The 15,439-nt window shown below is 44.9% G+C and overlaps 1 protein-coding gene across 1 annotated transcript in view; it reads right to left on the minus strand.

Moving 5' to 3' along the window:
- Nucleotides 1-15,439, minus strand: part of dnajb12a (DnaJ heat shock protein family (Hsp40) member B12a) — a 32,875-nt gene that overhangs the window by 3,047 nt on the left and 14,389 nt on the right. Inside the window, exons 4-7 of the mRNA XM_070865573.1 lie at nucleotides 9,676-9,861; nucleotides 6,487-6,563; nucleotides 3,596-3,705; nucleotides 239-411 (exon numbers count right to left, since the gene is read on the minus strand). Of these exons, the coding sequence (XP_070721674.1) occupies nucleotides 239-411; nucleotides 3,596-3,705; nucleotides 6,487-6,563; nucleotides 9,676-9,861 (546 nt within the window). The remainder of the gene's footprint in view (nucleotides 1-238; nucleotides 412-3,595; nucleotides 3,706-6,486; nucleotides 6,564-9,675; nucleotides 9,862-15,439) is intronic.

Below are 15,439 nucleotides of genomic sequence, written 5' to 3' on the forward strand. Positions count from 1 at the left end.
GCAACTAGAGATGGGAAATAAATGCTGACCTTGTTAGTGACTCCCATATCCATAGAATAAATTAAAAACTACTTTTAATATAAAGTATGAAGATTTTTCAAGATAAAGAGTTGCTGGGATACACGGTGACTTTGGTTTATGCATCTTCTGGACTGCACACTGTTTTATGTTTGGCCTGGTCAGTTCATCGTTCTACGCACAAAACCATTCTGCCACCCCCAACCGATCCATTACTCACTCTGCTGTTTCTCCTTCCAGCAATTATTCCGCAAGTTTGCAATGAAATCCTCTTCTACATTCCGTTCCACCAGCTTTAGGTTCTGCCCTGTATATTCTTCTGCAAATTTATCTGCCACAAAGTAGTGCACCCTCAGTACTTCTGTCATCCGTCTGTGAACGTGACCAACAGACCTGGGAATACAAGCCAGCTCAAGATTAGAATTCGCTCATAGATGGCAAACGATTAGTGCTATTTATAGCTCAAAGCACACATAGGTAATTCTACTTTGCATTGCAAATGAAGACAGAAAAAACACAATTTTTGCCTCTTCCACTTTCTGTCCTTTTGCCTGTGAACATGTCAGCCGTTTCTTCATCGTCGCTGGGTCAAAATTCTCGAAATCCCTCCACAACAGCACTGTGGGAGCACCTTCACCACACGGACTGCAGCGGTTCACCACCACCTTCTCGAGGGCAATTAGGGATGGGCAATAAATACCGGACTTGCCAGCGACGCCCACATCCCATTAATGAATTTTTTTTAAGTGCCTTGGGACTTTGTTTTAAATTAAAGGTGCTATATAAATGCAACTTGTTGGATAAATTCACTGAAGCATTTTACAGGAGGAAGGGATGTCACAAGACCCTTTCTTACATAATTCTCATCCTTATTTTCAAATCCCTCCATGGCCCCGCCCCTCCCGATCTCTGTAATCTCCTCCAGCCCCACAACCCCCGAGATGTCTGCGTTCCTCTAATTCTGCCCTCTTGAGCATCCCTGATTATAATCGCTCCACCATTGATGGCCGTGCATTCTGTTGCCTGGGCCCAAAGCTCTAACTCCCTGCCTAAACCTCTCTACCTCTCTTTCCTCCTTCAAGACGCTCCTTAAAACCTACTCCTTTGACCAAGCTTTTGGTCACCTGGGCTAATTTCTACTTATGCGGCTCGGTGTCAAATTTTTATTGTATAATACTCCCGTGAAGCGCCTTGGAACGTTTCACCAAGTTAAAGGTGCTATATAAATGCAAGTTGTTGTTGTTGTAATTTTAGGGTATGAGATGGACTCTAAAAATTCCTAACCACATGAAATCAATACTTGACACACTACCGGCATGGGCCCGTAGCATATAGAGCCCACAAGGACTCTGGCACCTGTTTATCCTTCAGCTCTAGCAGCTAACTCATCCTGGGAAGGTGTCTGCAACCTGCCACATCAAATACTTTATCTCTCTTTCCAGCTTAAACTGATATGTTATGATAAACTTGCCCGCTTTAATACCGAATGTTCAAGCTAAAGAAGAGACCCGATCTTCTCCGGAGCTGCCAGAAGTTTAAATGGACGAGGAATCGGATTTTATCCAGTAACGGTATGAACTCAAGGAAATAGCAGCGAACCTGGGGACTGGGAGAAATTTAGAACTCAGCAGAGGAGGACAAAGGGTTTGATTAGGGCAGGGAAAATGGAGTATGAGAAGAAGCTTGCAGGGAACATTAAGACGGATTGCAAAAGTTTCTATAGATATGTAAAGAGAAAAAGGTTAGTAAAGACAAACGTAGGTCCCCTGCAGTCAGAATCAGGGGAAGTCATAACGGGGAACAAAGAAATGGCGGACCAATTGAACAAGTACTTTGGTTCGGTATTCACGAAGGAGGACACGAACAACCTTCCGGTTATAAAAGGGGTCGGGGGGTCTAGTAAGGAGGAGGAACTGAGGGAAATCCTTATTAGCCGGGAAATTGTGTTGGGGAAATTGATGGGATTGAAGGCCGATAAATCCCCAGGGCCTGATGGACTGCATCCCAGAGTACTTAAGGAGGTGGCCTTGGAAATAGTGGATGCGTTGACAGTCATTTTCCAACATTCCATTGACTCTGGATCAGTTCCTATGGAGTGGAGGGTAGCCAATGTAACCCCACTTTTTAAAAAAGGAGGGAGAGAGAAAACAGGGAATTATAGACCGGTCAGCCTGACATCGGTAGTGGGTAAAATGATGGAATCAATTATTAAGGATGTCATAGCAGTGCATTTGGAAAGAGGTGACATGATAGGTCCAAGTCAGCATGGATTTGTGAAAGGGAAATCATGCTTGACAAATCTTCTGGAATTTTTTGAGGATGTTTCCAGTAGAGTGGATAAGGGAGAACCAGTTGATGTGGTATATTTGGACTTTCAGAAGGCGTTCGACAAGGTCCCACACAAGAGATTGATGTGCAAAGTTAGAGCACATGGGATTGGGGGTAGTGTACTGACATGGATTGAGAACTGGTTGTCAGACAGGAAGCAAAGAGTAGGAGTAAATGGGTACTTTTCAGAATGGCAGGCAGTGACTAGTGGGGTACCGCAAGGTTCTGTGCTGGGGCCCCAGCTGTTTACACTGTACATTAATGATTTAGATGAGGGGATTAAATGTAGTATCTCCAAATTTGCGGATGACACTAAGTTGGGTGGCAGTGTGAGCTGCGAGGAGGATGCTGTGAGGCTGCAGAGCGACTTGGATAGGTTAGGTGAGTGGGCAAATGCATGGCAGATGAAGTATAATGTGGATAAATGTGAGGTTATCCACTTTGGTGGTAAAAACAGAGAGACAGACTATTATCTGAATGGTGACAGATTAGGAAAAGGGGAGGTGCAAAGAGACCTGGGTGTCATGGTACATCAGTCATTGAAGGTTGGCATGCAGGTGCAGCAGGCGGTTAAGAAAGCAAATGGCATGTTGGCCTTCATAGCAAGGGGATTTGAGTACAGGGGCAGGGAGGTGTTGCTACAGTTGTACAGGGCATTGGTGAGGCCACACCTGGAGTATTGTGTACAGTTTTGGTCTCCTAACCTGAGGAAGGACATTCTTGCTATTGAGGGAGTGCAGCGAAGGTTCACCAGACTGATTCCCGGGATGGCGGGACTGACCTATCAAGAAAGACTGGATCAACTGGGCTTGTATTCACTGGAGTTCAGAAGAATGAGAGGGGACCTCATAGAAACATATAAAATTCTGACGGGGTTAGACAGGTTAGATGCAGTAAGAATGTTCCCAATGTTGGGGAAGTCCAGAACCAGGGGTCACAGTCTAAGGATAAGGGGTAAGCCATTTAGGACCGAGATGCGGAGGAACTTCTTCACCCAGAGAGTGGTGAACCTGTGGAATTCTCTACCACAGAAAGTTGTTGAGGCCAATTCACTAAATATATTCAAAAAGGAGTTAGATGAGGTCCTTACTGCTAGGGGGATCAAGGGGTATGGCGAGAAAGCAGGAATGGGGTACTGAAGTTGAATGTTCAGCCATGAACTCATTGAATGGCGGTGCAGGCTAGAAGGGCCGAATGGCCTACTCCTGCACCTATTTTCTATGTTTCTATGTTTCTATGTTTTACTTACGGCCGGTGGCTCAGGCTGTAGGGAGGGCTCGACACCATCATTTGGCTGATCACAGAGACAATGACCAGGATCAGGATTGGCATTAACTGTACAAAGAGTGCCAGACCACCCTGCAAAATAAACACAGCAATCCAATCAAGAACACGTTATAAATGTTACACATACATAAAGAATTCGTTATCATCATCATAGGCAGTCCCTCAGAATCAAGGAATACTTGCTTCCGCTCCTGAAATGAGTTCTTTGGTGGCTGAACAGTCCAATACGAGAGCTACAGACTCTGTCATTGAGGGAAAGGATGGGTGGGACAGGTTTGCTGCACGCTCTTTCCGCTGCCTGCGCTTGATTTCTGCATGCTCTCTGCGTTGAGACTCGAGGTGCTCAGCGCCCTCCCGGATGCATTTCCTCCACTTCGGACGGTCTTGGGCCAGGGACTACCAGGTGTCAGTGGTGATGGCGCACTTTATCAGGGAGGCTTTGAGGGTGTCCTTGAAACATTTCTGCTGCCACCTTTGGCTCGTTTGCCATGAAGGAGCTCCGCGTAGAGCACTTGCTTTGGGAATCTCGTGTCTGGCATGCAAACTATGTGGCCTGCCCAGCGGAGCTGATTGAGTGTGGTCAGTGCTTCAATGCTGGGAATGTTGGCCTGGACGAGGACACTGATGTTGGTGCCACATAAAGAATTGGTCAAGCACTGTAACAGTTTCAGAGAGTCTGTCTAGTCCATTTATCTACAGTATTCCCTTGGTACATTTCTAATCGCCGTGAATCCCTTTGTTGACAAGAACCTGCCTAGTTCCTTCTTGAAATCATTATGTTTTTTTGTATTATTAATTCTTGTGATGTGGTTGTCACTGGCAAGGCTGGCATTTATTGCCCATTCCTAGTGCCTTGGACAGGCTTGATACAACCGAGTGTTTTGCTAGGCACTTCAGAGGGTAGTTGAGAGTCAACCACGTTGGGCCTGGAGTCACATACAGGCCAGACCAGGTAAGGACAGCAGATTTCCTTCCCTAAAGGACATTAGTGAAGCAGTTGGGTTTTTGTGACAATCCGACAGCTTCAGGGTCACTTTTACTGATGCTGACTTTTTAAAACTGAATTCAAATTCTCAATCTGCCCTGGTGGGATTTGAACCCTTGTCCTCTGGACTATTAGTCCAGTAACATCTGTCGCACAGACTGCTGGTCAGAGACCAACTGGAGCACTGCGTTCACTTTTGGGCACTGCACCTCAGGAAGGATATACAGGTGTTGGCCTTCGAGGGGATTCAGCACATCTTTGCTAGAATTATACCGGAGCAGAGTGTTAAACTATGAGGAATATAATCAGAAAACAGCCAGGACTGAGTCTCGGGAGTCTATTGATTTCTATGCAGAGATTCCAGTTACAATTGAAAATGAAGCCACACCTCAGCAACAATTCTGAAACCAGCTTTTAAGCAAATAAACATTGAACAAAATGGATAATGCATTTCTGTGCATTCCCTGCTCCTTTAAATAGATGTTCAGCTTGCTGTGCGTCTCAGTGCTGAATCTGTAAGTGCACAGTCTACATAATGAGCCCAGAGCCTCGCAATGAGCTCAAGTGAATGTCATTATTTCAGACAAAAGCAACCACACCTCCTTTATATAATTTCAAACCCTGTTATTAGTCTCGACTTTTGGTTCAGCATTCAGAGTGGAACCAAGGATATTAAACAAAAACAATTTCTACACAACAAAATGGCCCAAATCTTGACAAAAATGAAAGGATGCTTGCATTTATATAGCTTCCATCTAGAAAGACCCTACATGCAACTGGTAAATTATTCCAAAGTTTTGCTTCTGCTACTATCGGGGTTTAAAGGGTTAAATTAAAACAGGTTGCATAAGCTTGGCTTGTACCCCTCGAGTTTAGAAGGTTGAGGGATGATCCAATTTAGGGGTTTGAAATTATAAAAGGATCAGTTAGGGTAGATACAAAGAAGTTATTTGCTCTGGTGGGGGAATGCAGAAGTTGCATGTTCAGCCATGAACTCATTGAATGGCGGTGCAGGCTCGAAGGGCCGAATGGCCTACTCCTGCACCTATTTTCTATGTTTCTATGTTTCTAAGGTGCCACAATCTTCAAATTAGAGCTGGCTGTTCAAGAGTCAAATCAGGAAGCATTTTTTCACACAAATGGTAGTGGAAATTTGGAATTGTCTCCCCCAAAAGGCTATCAACACAGGCTCAACTGAGATTGCATGGCTGTGGGGGGATGGGGCAACAGGGAAATGGGTATGTTGCACCCTGACCAGTTGGCCTTTCCTGTATGCTGTGCAGTGCCTATTGAGAAGAACATCTCCATCTGTGACTGAGTCAAATAGAAACATAGAAACATAGAAAATAGGTTCAGGAGTAGGCCATTCGGCCCTTCGAGCCTGCACCGCCATTCAATGAGTTCATGGCTGAAATTGCACAAAGTGGGAAATATGATCCACAATTATAGCACTCAAGGAAAGGGAACAAACTCTGCGGACAATAGGATGATACAAAATTATGAGGAGTTTCGATACGGATAATATGGGAAAAAACTATTCCCATTGATCAGTGAGCTGGCAACCAATGGGCATAAATTTAAAATCACTACCAAAAGAACAACAAGGTACGGAGTATTTTTACTTTATTTTACAGGGGATTGCTGGGACATGGAATAGCCGACCAGAAACAGCGGTGGAGTCAGAATACAGGATAGCTTTTAGAAGGGAAGGGGATTAAAAATGTGGTTTAAAAAATCTATTTTGAATGGTATGGGAAAGGACAGAGAAGTGGGATTGAGTGTATAGCTCTGTCAGAGAGCTGGCACGGTCACAGAGGGTCGAGTGGCTTTCTTCAGTGCCGCAGGATTCTCCGATTCTGTATACTCACATCGCCATGCTGGTCCCGTCGCTCGGGCCTGTGGTACGTGTAGCGCATCCGCCCGTTACTATATACATGGACATTGCCTGGAAGAAACAACAGTATGAAGAGGATATGCAACCTCCCTAGATGTGCAGTGAGACAAGAGTGGCTACCTCTCTACTTTTATCAAATCAATTTAAAATCAACCTTATTTATAGGTTCTAATATGTCGCTGTTTTACATCTTTAAAATATAAATCTGGATATTGAATGAGGAAGCACTGCTGCATCGGATCCTGTATTATTGGAGTTTGGCCAATGATTTGAATGGCATCTCCCTCTCACAGGATTATGTCTTGGTTTTTAATACAGGTTGAACATCCCTTACCCGGAACCCTCGGGACCTGGCCTGTTCTGGGTAAGGGATTTTTCCGGACGAAGGGTGGTCACGTTAAATTGGATGTTACAGGTACTGAGCAAGGGGATATTGGGGCTGGGAGTGCGGCAGAGAGAACATTGGGGGGGGGGGGGGGGGGGGGGGGGCGTGGGGCGGTGGATCGCTGGGTCTGCCAGCAATTGCCGGAGTCGGCAGCGAGGAAGGACTTCAATTTGTTCATGCCGGAGTTTTGCGCATGCGCCACCCGGTGGTTGGGAATGGTTCTGGACGAGAGGTGGTTCTGGATAAGGGAGTTCTGGATAAGGGAGGTTCAACCTGTAATGCAATTATCGAATCTTCATTTGTCCATTATGGGCCCTATTACGGAACATGATCCCACTACATTACCTCAGGGGCTGCTCACAGTATTAGTAAAGGCTCAAAATTCAAGGCAGTTCAATTTTAGCCGGAAGGTGCAGCCTGAATAAGTGCTACATTCTGTAAAACATCAGTTCCTTTTTTTTTTTGAGTATTATCTTTCCCTTCGAATTTTCCAAAATATACGTGCTTTCAATCAAATAACCACTACCAGGAAGGAGACAGAGGAAGGAGAGATGTGAGGAAAGAAAGAAAAAGGAAGAAAGAAAGATTTTGCTTACATAACAACAGTCACTGTACTCCAAAGGTAATTCATTGTGTGAAGTGCTTTGAGATATTCTGGGAGACTTAATAAGGCACTGGATTAATATAAATATATATATAAATAATTGACGGAGAAAACATTGCCGGGATATGGGGAAAGAGAGGGGGAGTGGGACTAACTGGATTGCTCTTCGAAAGAGCCGGCGCAGACTCGATGGGCTGAATGGCCTCCATCTGTGCCATACTATTCTATGATTCTATAAATGGAAGATGTTCTCTTTCTTGGCAGGACGATGGGATAACGTGGAGTATTGAACATTAAACATTGTAACTATACATTTTTGGGGCCAGTTCTTTTGTGACCATCAAGATGGAGGCGAGCAGTGCTGGATAATGAAACACTATTCTGCTTTTAACACCCAATGACAGTACCAGGCAATTCCAGCTCAGGTATAGCACGAATCTGGTGCACCAGCCCAACAATGCACCTATACATAAACCTCTCAATCACAGCTCCCTCGGTACTAAAGTAACCACCGCATTTCCACTTCCCACGATATCCATCTCCGTGGGCTGTCTAAGCGACACTGTCAATTTCATGCTGAGGGCAGGTTTGTGCTAAATGCTCGTGCTCACCGACAACCAAGTTGGGAAAGCTCAAAGATATACTTCAGTGATGGTTCCCTTGAGAGGGAGGTAACTTTCATTAGTTCAGGCTGAGACCCAGGGCTCAGATTGGTGCAAATCTGCAGCGGTGGCGGAACAAAGGGAACCCTTTTCAGTTTGGTAACAAAGGGACACAGCATCACGAACAGACGTTTAAGGAGCAGGTTAACTTTTTCCATGCAGAATACATTACCAGAAATGGTTACTGAAGCCCAGTTAATCATAGAATGAGAAACAGTTGAAGAATTTCTCGGAACCAGTTAGCCTGATTAAAGCAGGCCCAAAAGTTAAAACTTCTGGCAAAATAAGTAAATTATTTTTAAACTTGGAAGTTTTGGATGCAAAGTTCAATCTGTATCTGCCACCCTTCGAAACAAAATGTTTTAAACCTATCCCCCTCCTTGAAAAAGGTCACATTCCTACCATCAAGTAGAATGCAACCCAGAAATTTCTACCAACTGTCAGCTACACATTTATGTTTGTAGTCCATTGATACTGAAGCTCGGTCAAGCACAACAGTTCAGAAGAAGCGAGATAAAGATTTGAAGGGCTTAAATATGAAAGGGTACGGGAAATAGCAGACTAAAAGGATTACAGAGCTTCAGTGTGGCGTTAGCACTGGAACAAGCATGATGGGCCGAATGGTCTCCTCCTGTCCTGAAATTTCTTGCATACACAAATCTGCTTGCTTGCTTCAGTGATTTAATTGCAAATTCAATGAGGGAAGCCAGTTTGCCTCTCTACCACAATCTTTTTTTCAAATCCCTCCATAACCTTGCCCCTCCCTATCTTTGTAATCTCCACCAGCCCTCCCCAACCCCCACCCGAGATGTCTGCGCTCCTCTAATTCTGCCCTCTTAAGCATCCTTGATTATAATCGCTCAGCTATCAGTGGCCGTGCCTTCTGTTGCCTCGGCCCCAAGCTCTGAAACTCCCTCCCTAAACCTCTTCGCCTCTCTACCTCTCTTTCCTCCTTCAAGATGCTCCTTAAAAGCTACCTCTTTGGCCAAGCCGTTGGTCACCTGCGCTAACTTCTACTTATGCGGCTCAGTGTCAAATTCTTCTGTTTCATAATACTCTTGTGAAGTGCCTTGGGACGTTTCACTGTGTTAATGCGCTATAAAAATACAAGTTGTTGTTGTTGTCGAAGCAATCAAGCTGAAATACCCGCTGCTTAAACAGGGTCAAATTTATACCCAGATTAAAGAACAATCTCTGGGATCAGTCATTAATGGGAAGGTAAATAAATGATAAGAGCAATTCCTGAACGAGCTGAACGCTATCAGTGGACCAATTTTGCTTAATGTATATTGACTCATCTCTATTGATACTGTACTCTGTGACACATGTTAACCTGGTGACAGTGTAATAGTGATTAAAACAAATATTAGTAATAATAATCTGTCAGCAAAAGGTGCAAATTATGTGACACTCTTGTAGTCAGGGAACTGTTTACAAATTAACCGGTTATAAGATAACTGGTTCTTCACTGCAGTTATTGGAAATATTTCCTCAACCACAACCAAAACGTACCAGAGGGGAATCCGCCTCCAAAGAACATGTTGAAGAGGTCCTCGGGCGAGATGTCTGCCTCAAAGCCTCTGTGGTAGTCGGAGGCACCGTGACTGTGCCGGTTCGCAGCCTGTTTTTCATCCCCGTACAGGTCGTACTGTTTCCGCTTCTCTGGATTGCTGAGCACTGCGTAGGCATTCCCAATAGCTGGAGAAAAGTGGTGCGGGTCAGAACCAATGTCAGAAAGGGCAAGAAGAAATAAAGGGTCTTCAGACCAAAGCCTGGCCCCTCCAGTGCCTGACATCAGTATACAGCCATTCAAACTCAAATCAAAACTATCCCATTCATTCATTTATTCTAAATTTACAGACAATCCCACAATCCTGCAAAGAAAACATTTTTTGCAGAATTTAATGCATATTGATCCGAGTGTCAGCTGTGGCTCAGTGAGTAGCATCCTCACCTCTGAGTCAGAAGGTTGTGGGTTCAAGTCCCACTCTAGGGACACGAGCACATAAATCCAGGCTGACACTCCCAGTGCAGTGCTGCACTGTTGGAGGTGCCGTCTTTCGGATGAGACATTAAACCTAGGCCCCTCTCTCCCCCTATCTCTCTCTCCCCTACACATAAGAACATACGAATTAGGAACCCTAGAGCCTGCTCCGCCATTCAACAAGATCATGGCTGATCTGGCCGTGGACTCAGCTCCACTTACCCGCCCGCTCCCCATGACCCTTAATTGGTTAAAAATCTATCTATCTGTGATTTGAATACATTCAATGAGCTAGCCCCAACTGCTTCCTTGGGCAGAGAATTCCACAGATTCACAATCCTCTGGGAGAAGAAATTCCTTCTCAACTCGGTTTTAAATTGGCTCCCCCGTATTTTGAGGCTGTGCCCCCTAGTTCTAGTCTCCCCGACCAGTGGAAACAACCTCTCTGCCTCTATCTTGTCTATCCCTTTCATTATTTTAAATGTTTCTATAAGATCACCCCTCATCCTTCTGAACTCCAACGAGTAAAGACCCAGGCTACTCAATCTATCATCATAAGGTAACCCCCTCATCTCCGGAATCAGCCTAGTGAATCGTCTCTGTACCCCCTCCAAAGCTAGTATATCCTTCCTTAAGTAAGGTGACCAAAACTGCACGCAGTACTCCAGGTGTAGCCTCACCAATACCCTGTACAGTTGCAGCAGGACCTCCCTGCTTTTGTACTCCATCCCTCTCACAATGAAGGCCAACATTCCATTCGCCTTCCTGATTACCTGCTGCACCTGCAAACTAACTTTTTGGGATTCATGCACAAGGACCCCCAGGTCCCTCTGCACCGCAGCATGTTGTAATATCTCCCCATTCAAATAATATTCCCTTTTACTGTTTTTATTTTCCAAGGTGGATGACCTCACATTTTCCGACATTGAATTCCATCTGCCAAACCTTAGCCCATTCGCTTAACCTATCTAAATCTCTTTGCAGCCTCTCTGTGTCCTCTACACAACCCGCTTTCCCACTAATCTTTGTGTCATCTGCAAATTTTGTTACACGACACTCTGTCCGCTCTTCCAGGTCATCTATGTATATTGTAAACAGTTGTGGTCCCAGCACCGATCCCTGTGGCACACCACTAACCACCGATTTCCAACCCGAAAAGGACCCATTTATCCCGACTCTGCTTTCTGTTAGCCAGCCAATTCTCGATCCATGCTAATACATTTCCTCTGACTCCACGTACCTTTATCTTCTGCAGTAACCTTTTGTGTGGCACCTTATCGAATGCCTTTTGGAAATCTAAATACACCACATCCATCGGTACACCTCTATCCACCATGCTCGTTATATCCTCAAAGAATTCCAGTAAGTTAGTTAAACATGATTTCCCCTTCATGAATCCATGTTGCATCTGCTTGATTGCACTATTCCTATCTAGATGTCCCGCTATTTCTTCCTTAATGATAGCTTCAAGCATTTTCCCCACTACAGATGTTAAACTACCGGCCTATAGTTTCCTGCCTTTTGTCTGCCCCCTTTTTTAAACAGAGGCGTTACATTAGCTGCTTTCCAATCCGATGGTCCTCCCGAGTCCAGAGAATTTTGGTAGATTATAACGAATGCATCTGCTATAACTTCCGCCATCTCTTTTAATACCCTGGGATGCATTTCATCAGGACCAGGGGACTTGTCTACCTTGAGGTCCATTAGCCTGTCCAGCACTACACCCCTAGTGATAGTGATTGTCTCAAGGTCCTCCCTTCCCACATTCCCGTGACCAGCAATTTTTGGCATGGTTTTTGTGTCTTCCACTGTGAAGACCGAAGCAAAATAATTGTTTAAGGTCTCAGCCATTTCCACATTTCCCATTATTAAATCCCCCTTCTCATCTTCTAAGGGACCAACATTTACTTTAGTCACTCTTTTCCGTTTTATATATCGGTAAAAGCTTTTACTATCTGTTTTTATGTTTTGCGCAAGTTTACTTTCGTAATCTATCTTTCCTTTCTTTATTGCTTTCTTCGTCATTCTTTGCTGTCGTTTAAAATGTTCCCAATCTTCTAGTTTCCCACTAACCTTGGCCACGTTATACGCATTGGCTTTTAATTTGATACTCTCCTTTATTTCCTTGGTTATCCACGGCTAGTTATCACTTCTCTTACCGCCCTTCTTTTTCACTGGAATATATTTTTGTTGAGCACTATGAAAGAGCTCCTTAAAAGTCCTCAATTGTGCCACTGTTTAGTCTGTGTTCCCAGTCTACTTTAGCCAACTCTGCCCTCATCCCACTGTAGTCCCCTTTGTTTAAGCATAGTACGCTCGTTTGAGACACTACTTCCTCACCCTCAATCTGTATTACAAATTCAACCATACTGTAATCACTCATTCCGAGAGGATCTTTTACTAGGAGATCGTTTATTATTCCTGTCTCATTACACAGGACCAGATCTAAGATAGCTTGCTCCCTTCTAGGTTCTAAGAAACAATCCCGAATGCATTCTATGAATTCCTCCTCAAGGCTACTCCGTGCGATTTGATTTGACCAATCGATATGTAGGTTAAAATCCCCCATGATTACTGCCGTTCCTTTTTCACATGCCTCCATTATTCCCTTGATTATTGTCCACCCCACCGTGAAGCCTATAAATTACACCCACCAGTGACTTTTCCCCCTTACTATCTCTAATCTTCACCCACAATGATTCAACATTTTGTTCATTAGAGCCAATATCGTCTCTCACAACTGCCCTGATATCATCCTTTATTAACAGAGCTACCCCACCTCTCCTTTCCCTTTTTGTCTTTCTTTCCGAATTGTCAGATACCCCTGCATGTTTAATTCCCAGTCTTGGCCACCCTGCAACCACTTTTCTGTAATGGCCACCAAATCATACCCACTGGTAATGATTTGTGCCCTCACCCTCTCTCTCTCCCCCCCTGTAAAAGATCCCATGACACTATATTTAAGAAGAGCACGTTGGGTGCCACTTTTCCCACATTACAATAGTGACTACACTCCAAAAGTACTTCATTGGCTGTAAAGTGCTTTGAGATGTCCGGTGGTCGTGAAAGGCGCTATATAAATGCAATCAAGACGGCATCTCCGACAGTGCAGCACTCCCTCTGCACTGCACTGGAGTGTCAACCTAGATTTCTGTGCTCAAGTTTCTGGAGTGGGGGCTTGAACCCACAACCTTCTGACTCAGAAGCGAGGGTGCTGCCCACTGAGCCACTGGCTGACAGACCAAAGCATTAAGTCATAGACTTATAGGATGCGGGTCTGCATGTGTGATTCCCCACACAGCCAGCTCCTGATTACTGCCACTGTGGTTGCATCAGTGGAGGAGCTGCAACAATACCAAGCATTTCTCCCACAGGGAAGGAAATACACAAGGACTCCTCGCGACTGGGCGCTGCTCAGGAAATGCCACCGGCTCATTAACTACCAATGGTGAAGGCTGGAAATTGGTCTTGCGTTTGTCCCTGGAATGGTGCTCAGTTAATAAACACCAAATGGGCAGGGAGTAAATCAAAATTAAATAGCCATATGTCAGTGATTAGTGTATTGGAAATGGGATCTTTTTCAATTAGTGTTAATTCCTAAAAAACTGGTGCTTGCTTTTGACATTTTGTAATGGAAGCGAGTAATCTCTCTTGGGGGAAGGAATTTAATTGGTCCCACCTTGGGTTTTAATGAGGTTGAGCAGCTGGTAATAACACCAACATTGCATCGCATTCAAAAAGAAATGTATAATTCATAGCCTTTGAGACATTCCCTCAGAAATGGAGGGAAGTTCCATAGATCCTGAACTCCACCCTTGGGTTGAGTAAGTTGAGACGTGATGTGTGGGGAGTGTAGCGAGCTCAAGGGGAACTGGTGACTTTATACTTGGGGTTTTCCTCACCTCATCTCAGGGTCTGTTGTAGACTCACTGATCAAGATTGATCGCTGTGATTGTCAACAAGTCAAGTATCGTTTGGTTTCTGCTGCCCACCTTTGGTTCGTTTGCCATGAAGGTGCTCCGCATATAGCAGTTGTTTAGGGAGTCTCGTGTCTAGCATGCGAACTAAGTGGCCTGCCCAACGAAGCTGATCTAGTGTGGTCAGTGCTTCAATGCTGGGGATGTTGGCCTGGGCGAGGACACTGATGTTGGTGCGCCTGTCCTCCCAGGGGATTTGCAGGATCTTGCGGAGATATCATTACAAGGACACCCTCAAAGCCTCCCCGGTGAAGTGCGACATCACCACTGATGCCTGGGAAACCCTGGCCGAAGACTGCCCTAGGTGGAGCAAGTGCATCCGGGAGGATGTTGAGCTCTTCGAATCTCAAAGCTGCGAGCGTGAAGAGATCAGGCGAAGGAGCGTGTGATAAATCAGTGCCACCCTCCCCCTTCCCCCGACGAATATCTGTCCCACCTGTGACAGGGTCTGTGGCTCTTGTGTTGGACTGTTCAGTCACCAAAGAACTCACTTTAGGAGTGGAAGCAAGTCTTCCTCAATTTCGAGGAATTGCCTATGATGATATTGTTTGGTCTCCTTATTTAAGGAGAGATATGCTTGCATTGGAGGCAGTTCACGAGGTTGATTTCTGAGATGTAGGAGTTGTCTTATGAAGAAAGGTTGAGCAGGTTGAGCCTATGCTCACTGGAGTTTAGAAGAATGAGAGGTGATCTTATTGAAACATATACGATTCTGAGGGGGCTTGACAGTGCGGATGCAGAGAGGATGTTTCCCCTCATGGGGGAATCTAGAACTAGGGGGCATAGTTTCAGAATAAGAGGTCGCCCATTTAAAATGAAAATGAGGAGGAATTTCTCCTCTCAGAGGGTTGTAAATCTGTGGAATTCTCTACCCCAGAGAGCTGTGGAATCATTGAAGATATTTAAGATGGAGATAGTCAGATTTTTGAATGATAAGGGAGTCAAGGGTTATGGGGAGCGGGCAGGGAAGTGGAGCTGAGTCCATGATCGGATCAGCCATGATCTTATTGAATGGCGGAGCAGGCTCGAGTGGCCAAATGGCTGACTCCTGCTCCTATGTCTTATGTTCATGTATATCATGCGACTACCAGGATGGTAGAAGGCAAACTAGATTGTGCCTTGGTCTTTTTTCATCTAGCAATTCCTATTTTGCTAACAGTCACAACGAGGTTTTGTTTTCGGGATGAGCCAAAGTGAAATACTCAGGCAAGATTATAAATGAGTATCCTGCTCTCTGTTCTCGTGCTATCTGTCTGATGCGCCCAACTCTTAGGTTCTCTGTTTCCTGCATTCCTGTGTCCTGTTCTGTCATCGG

This window comes from Pristiophorus japonicus, chromosome 22 (assembly GCF_044704955.1).
Source record: "Pristiophorus japonicus isolate sPriJap1 chromosome 22, sPriJap1.hap1, whole genome shotgun sequence".
Taxonomy (NCBI): domain Eukaryota; kingdom Metazoa; phylum Chordata; class Chondrichthyes; family Pristiophoridae; genus Pristiophorus; species Pristiophorus japonicus.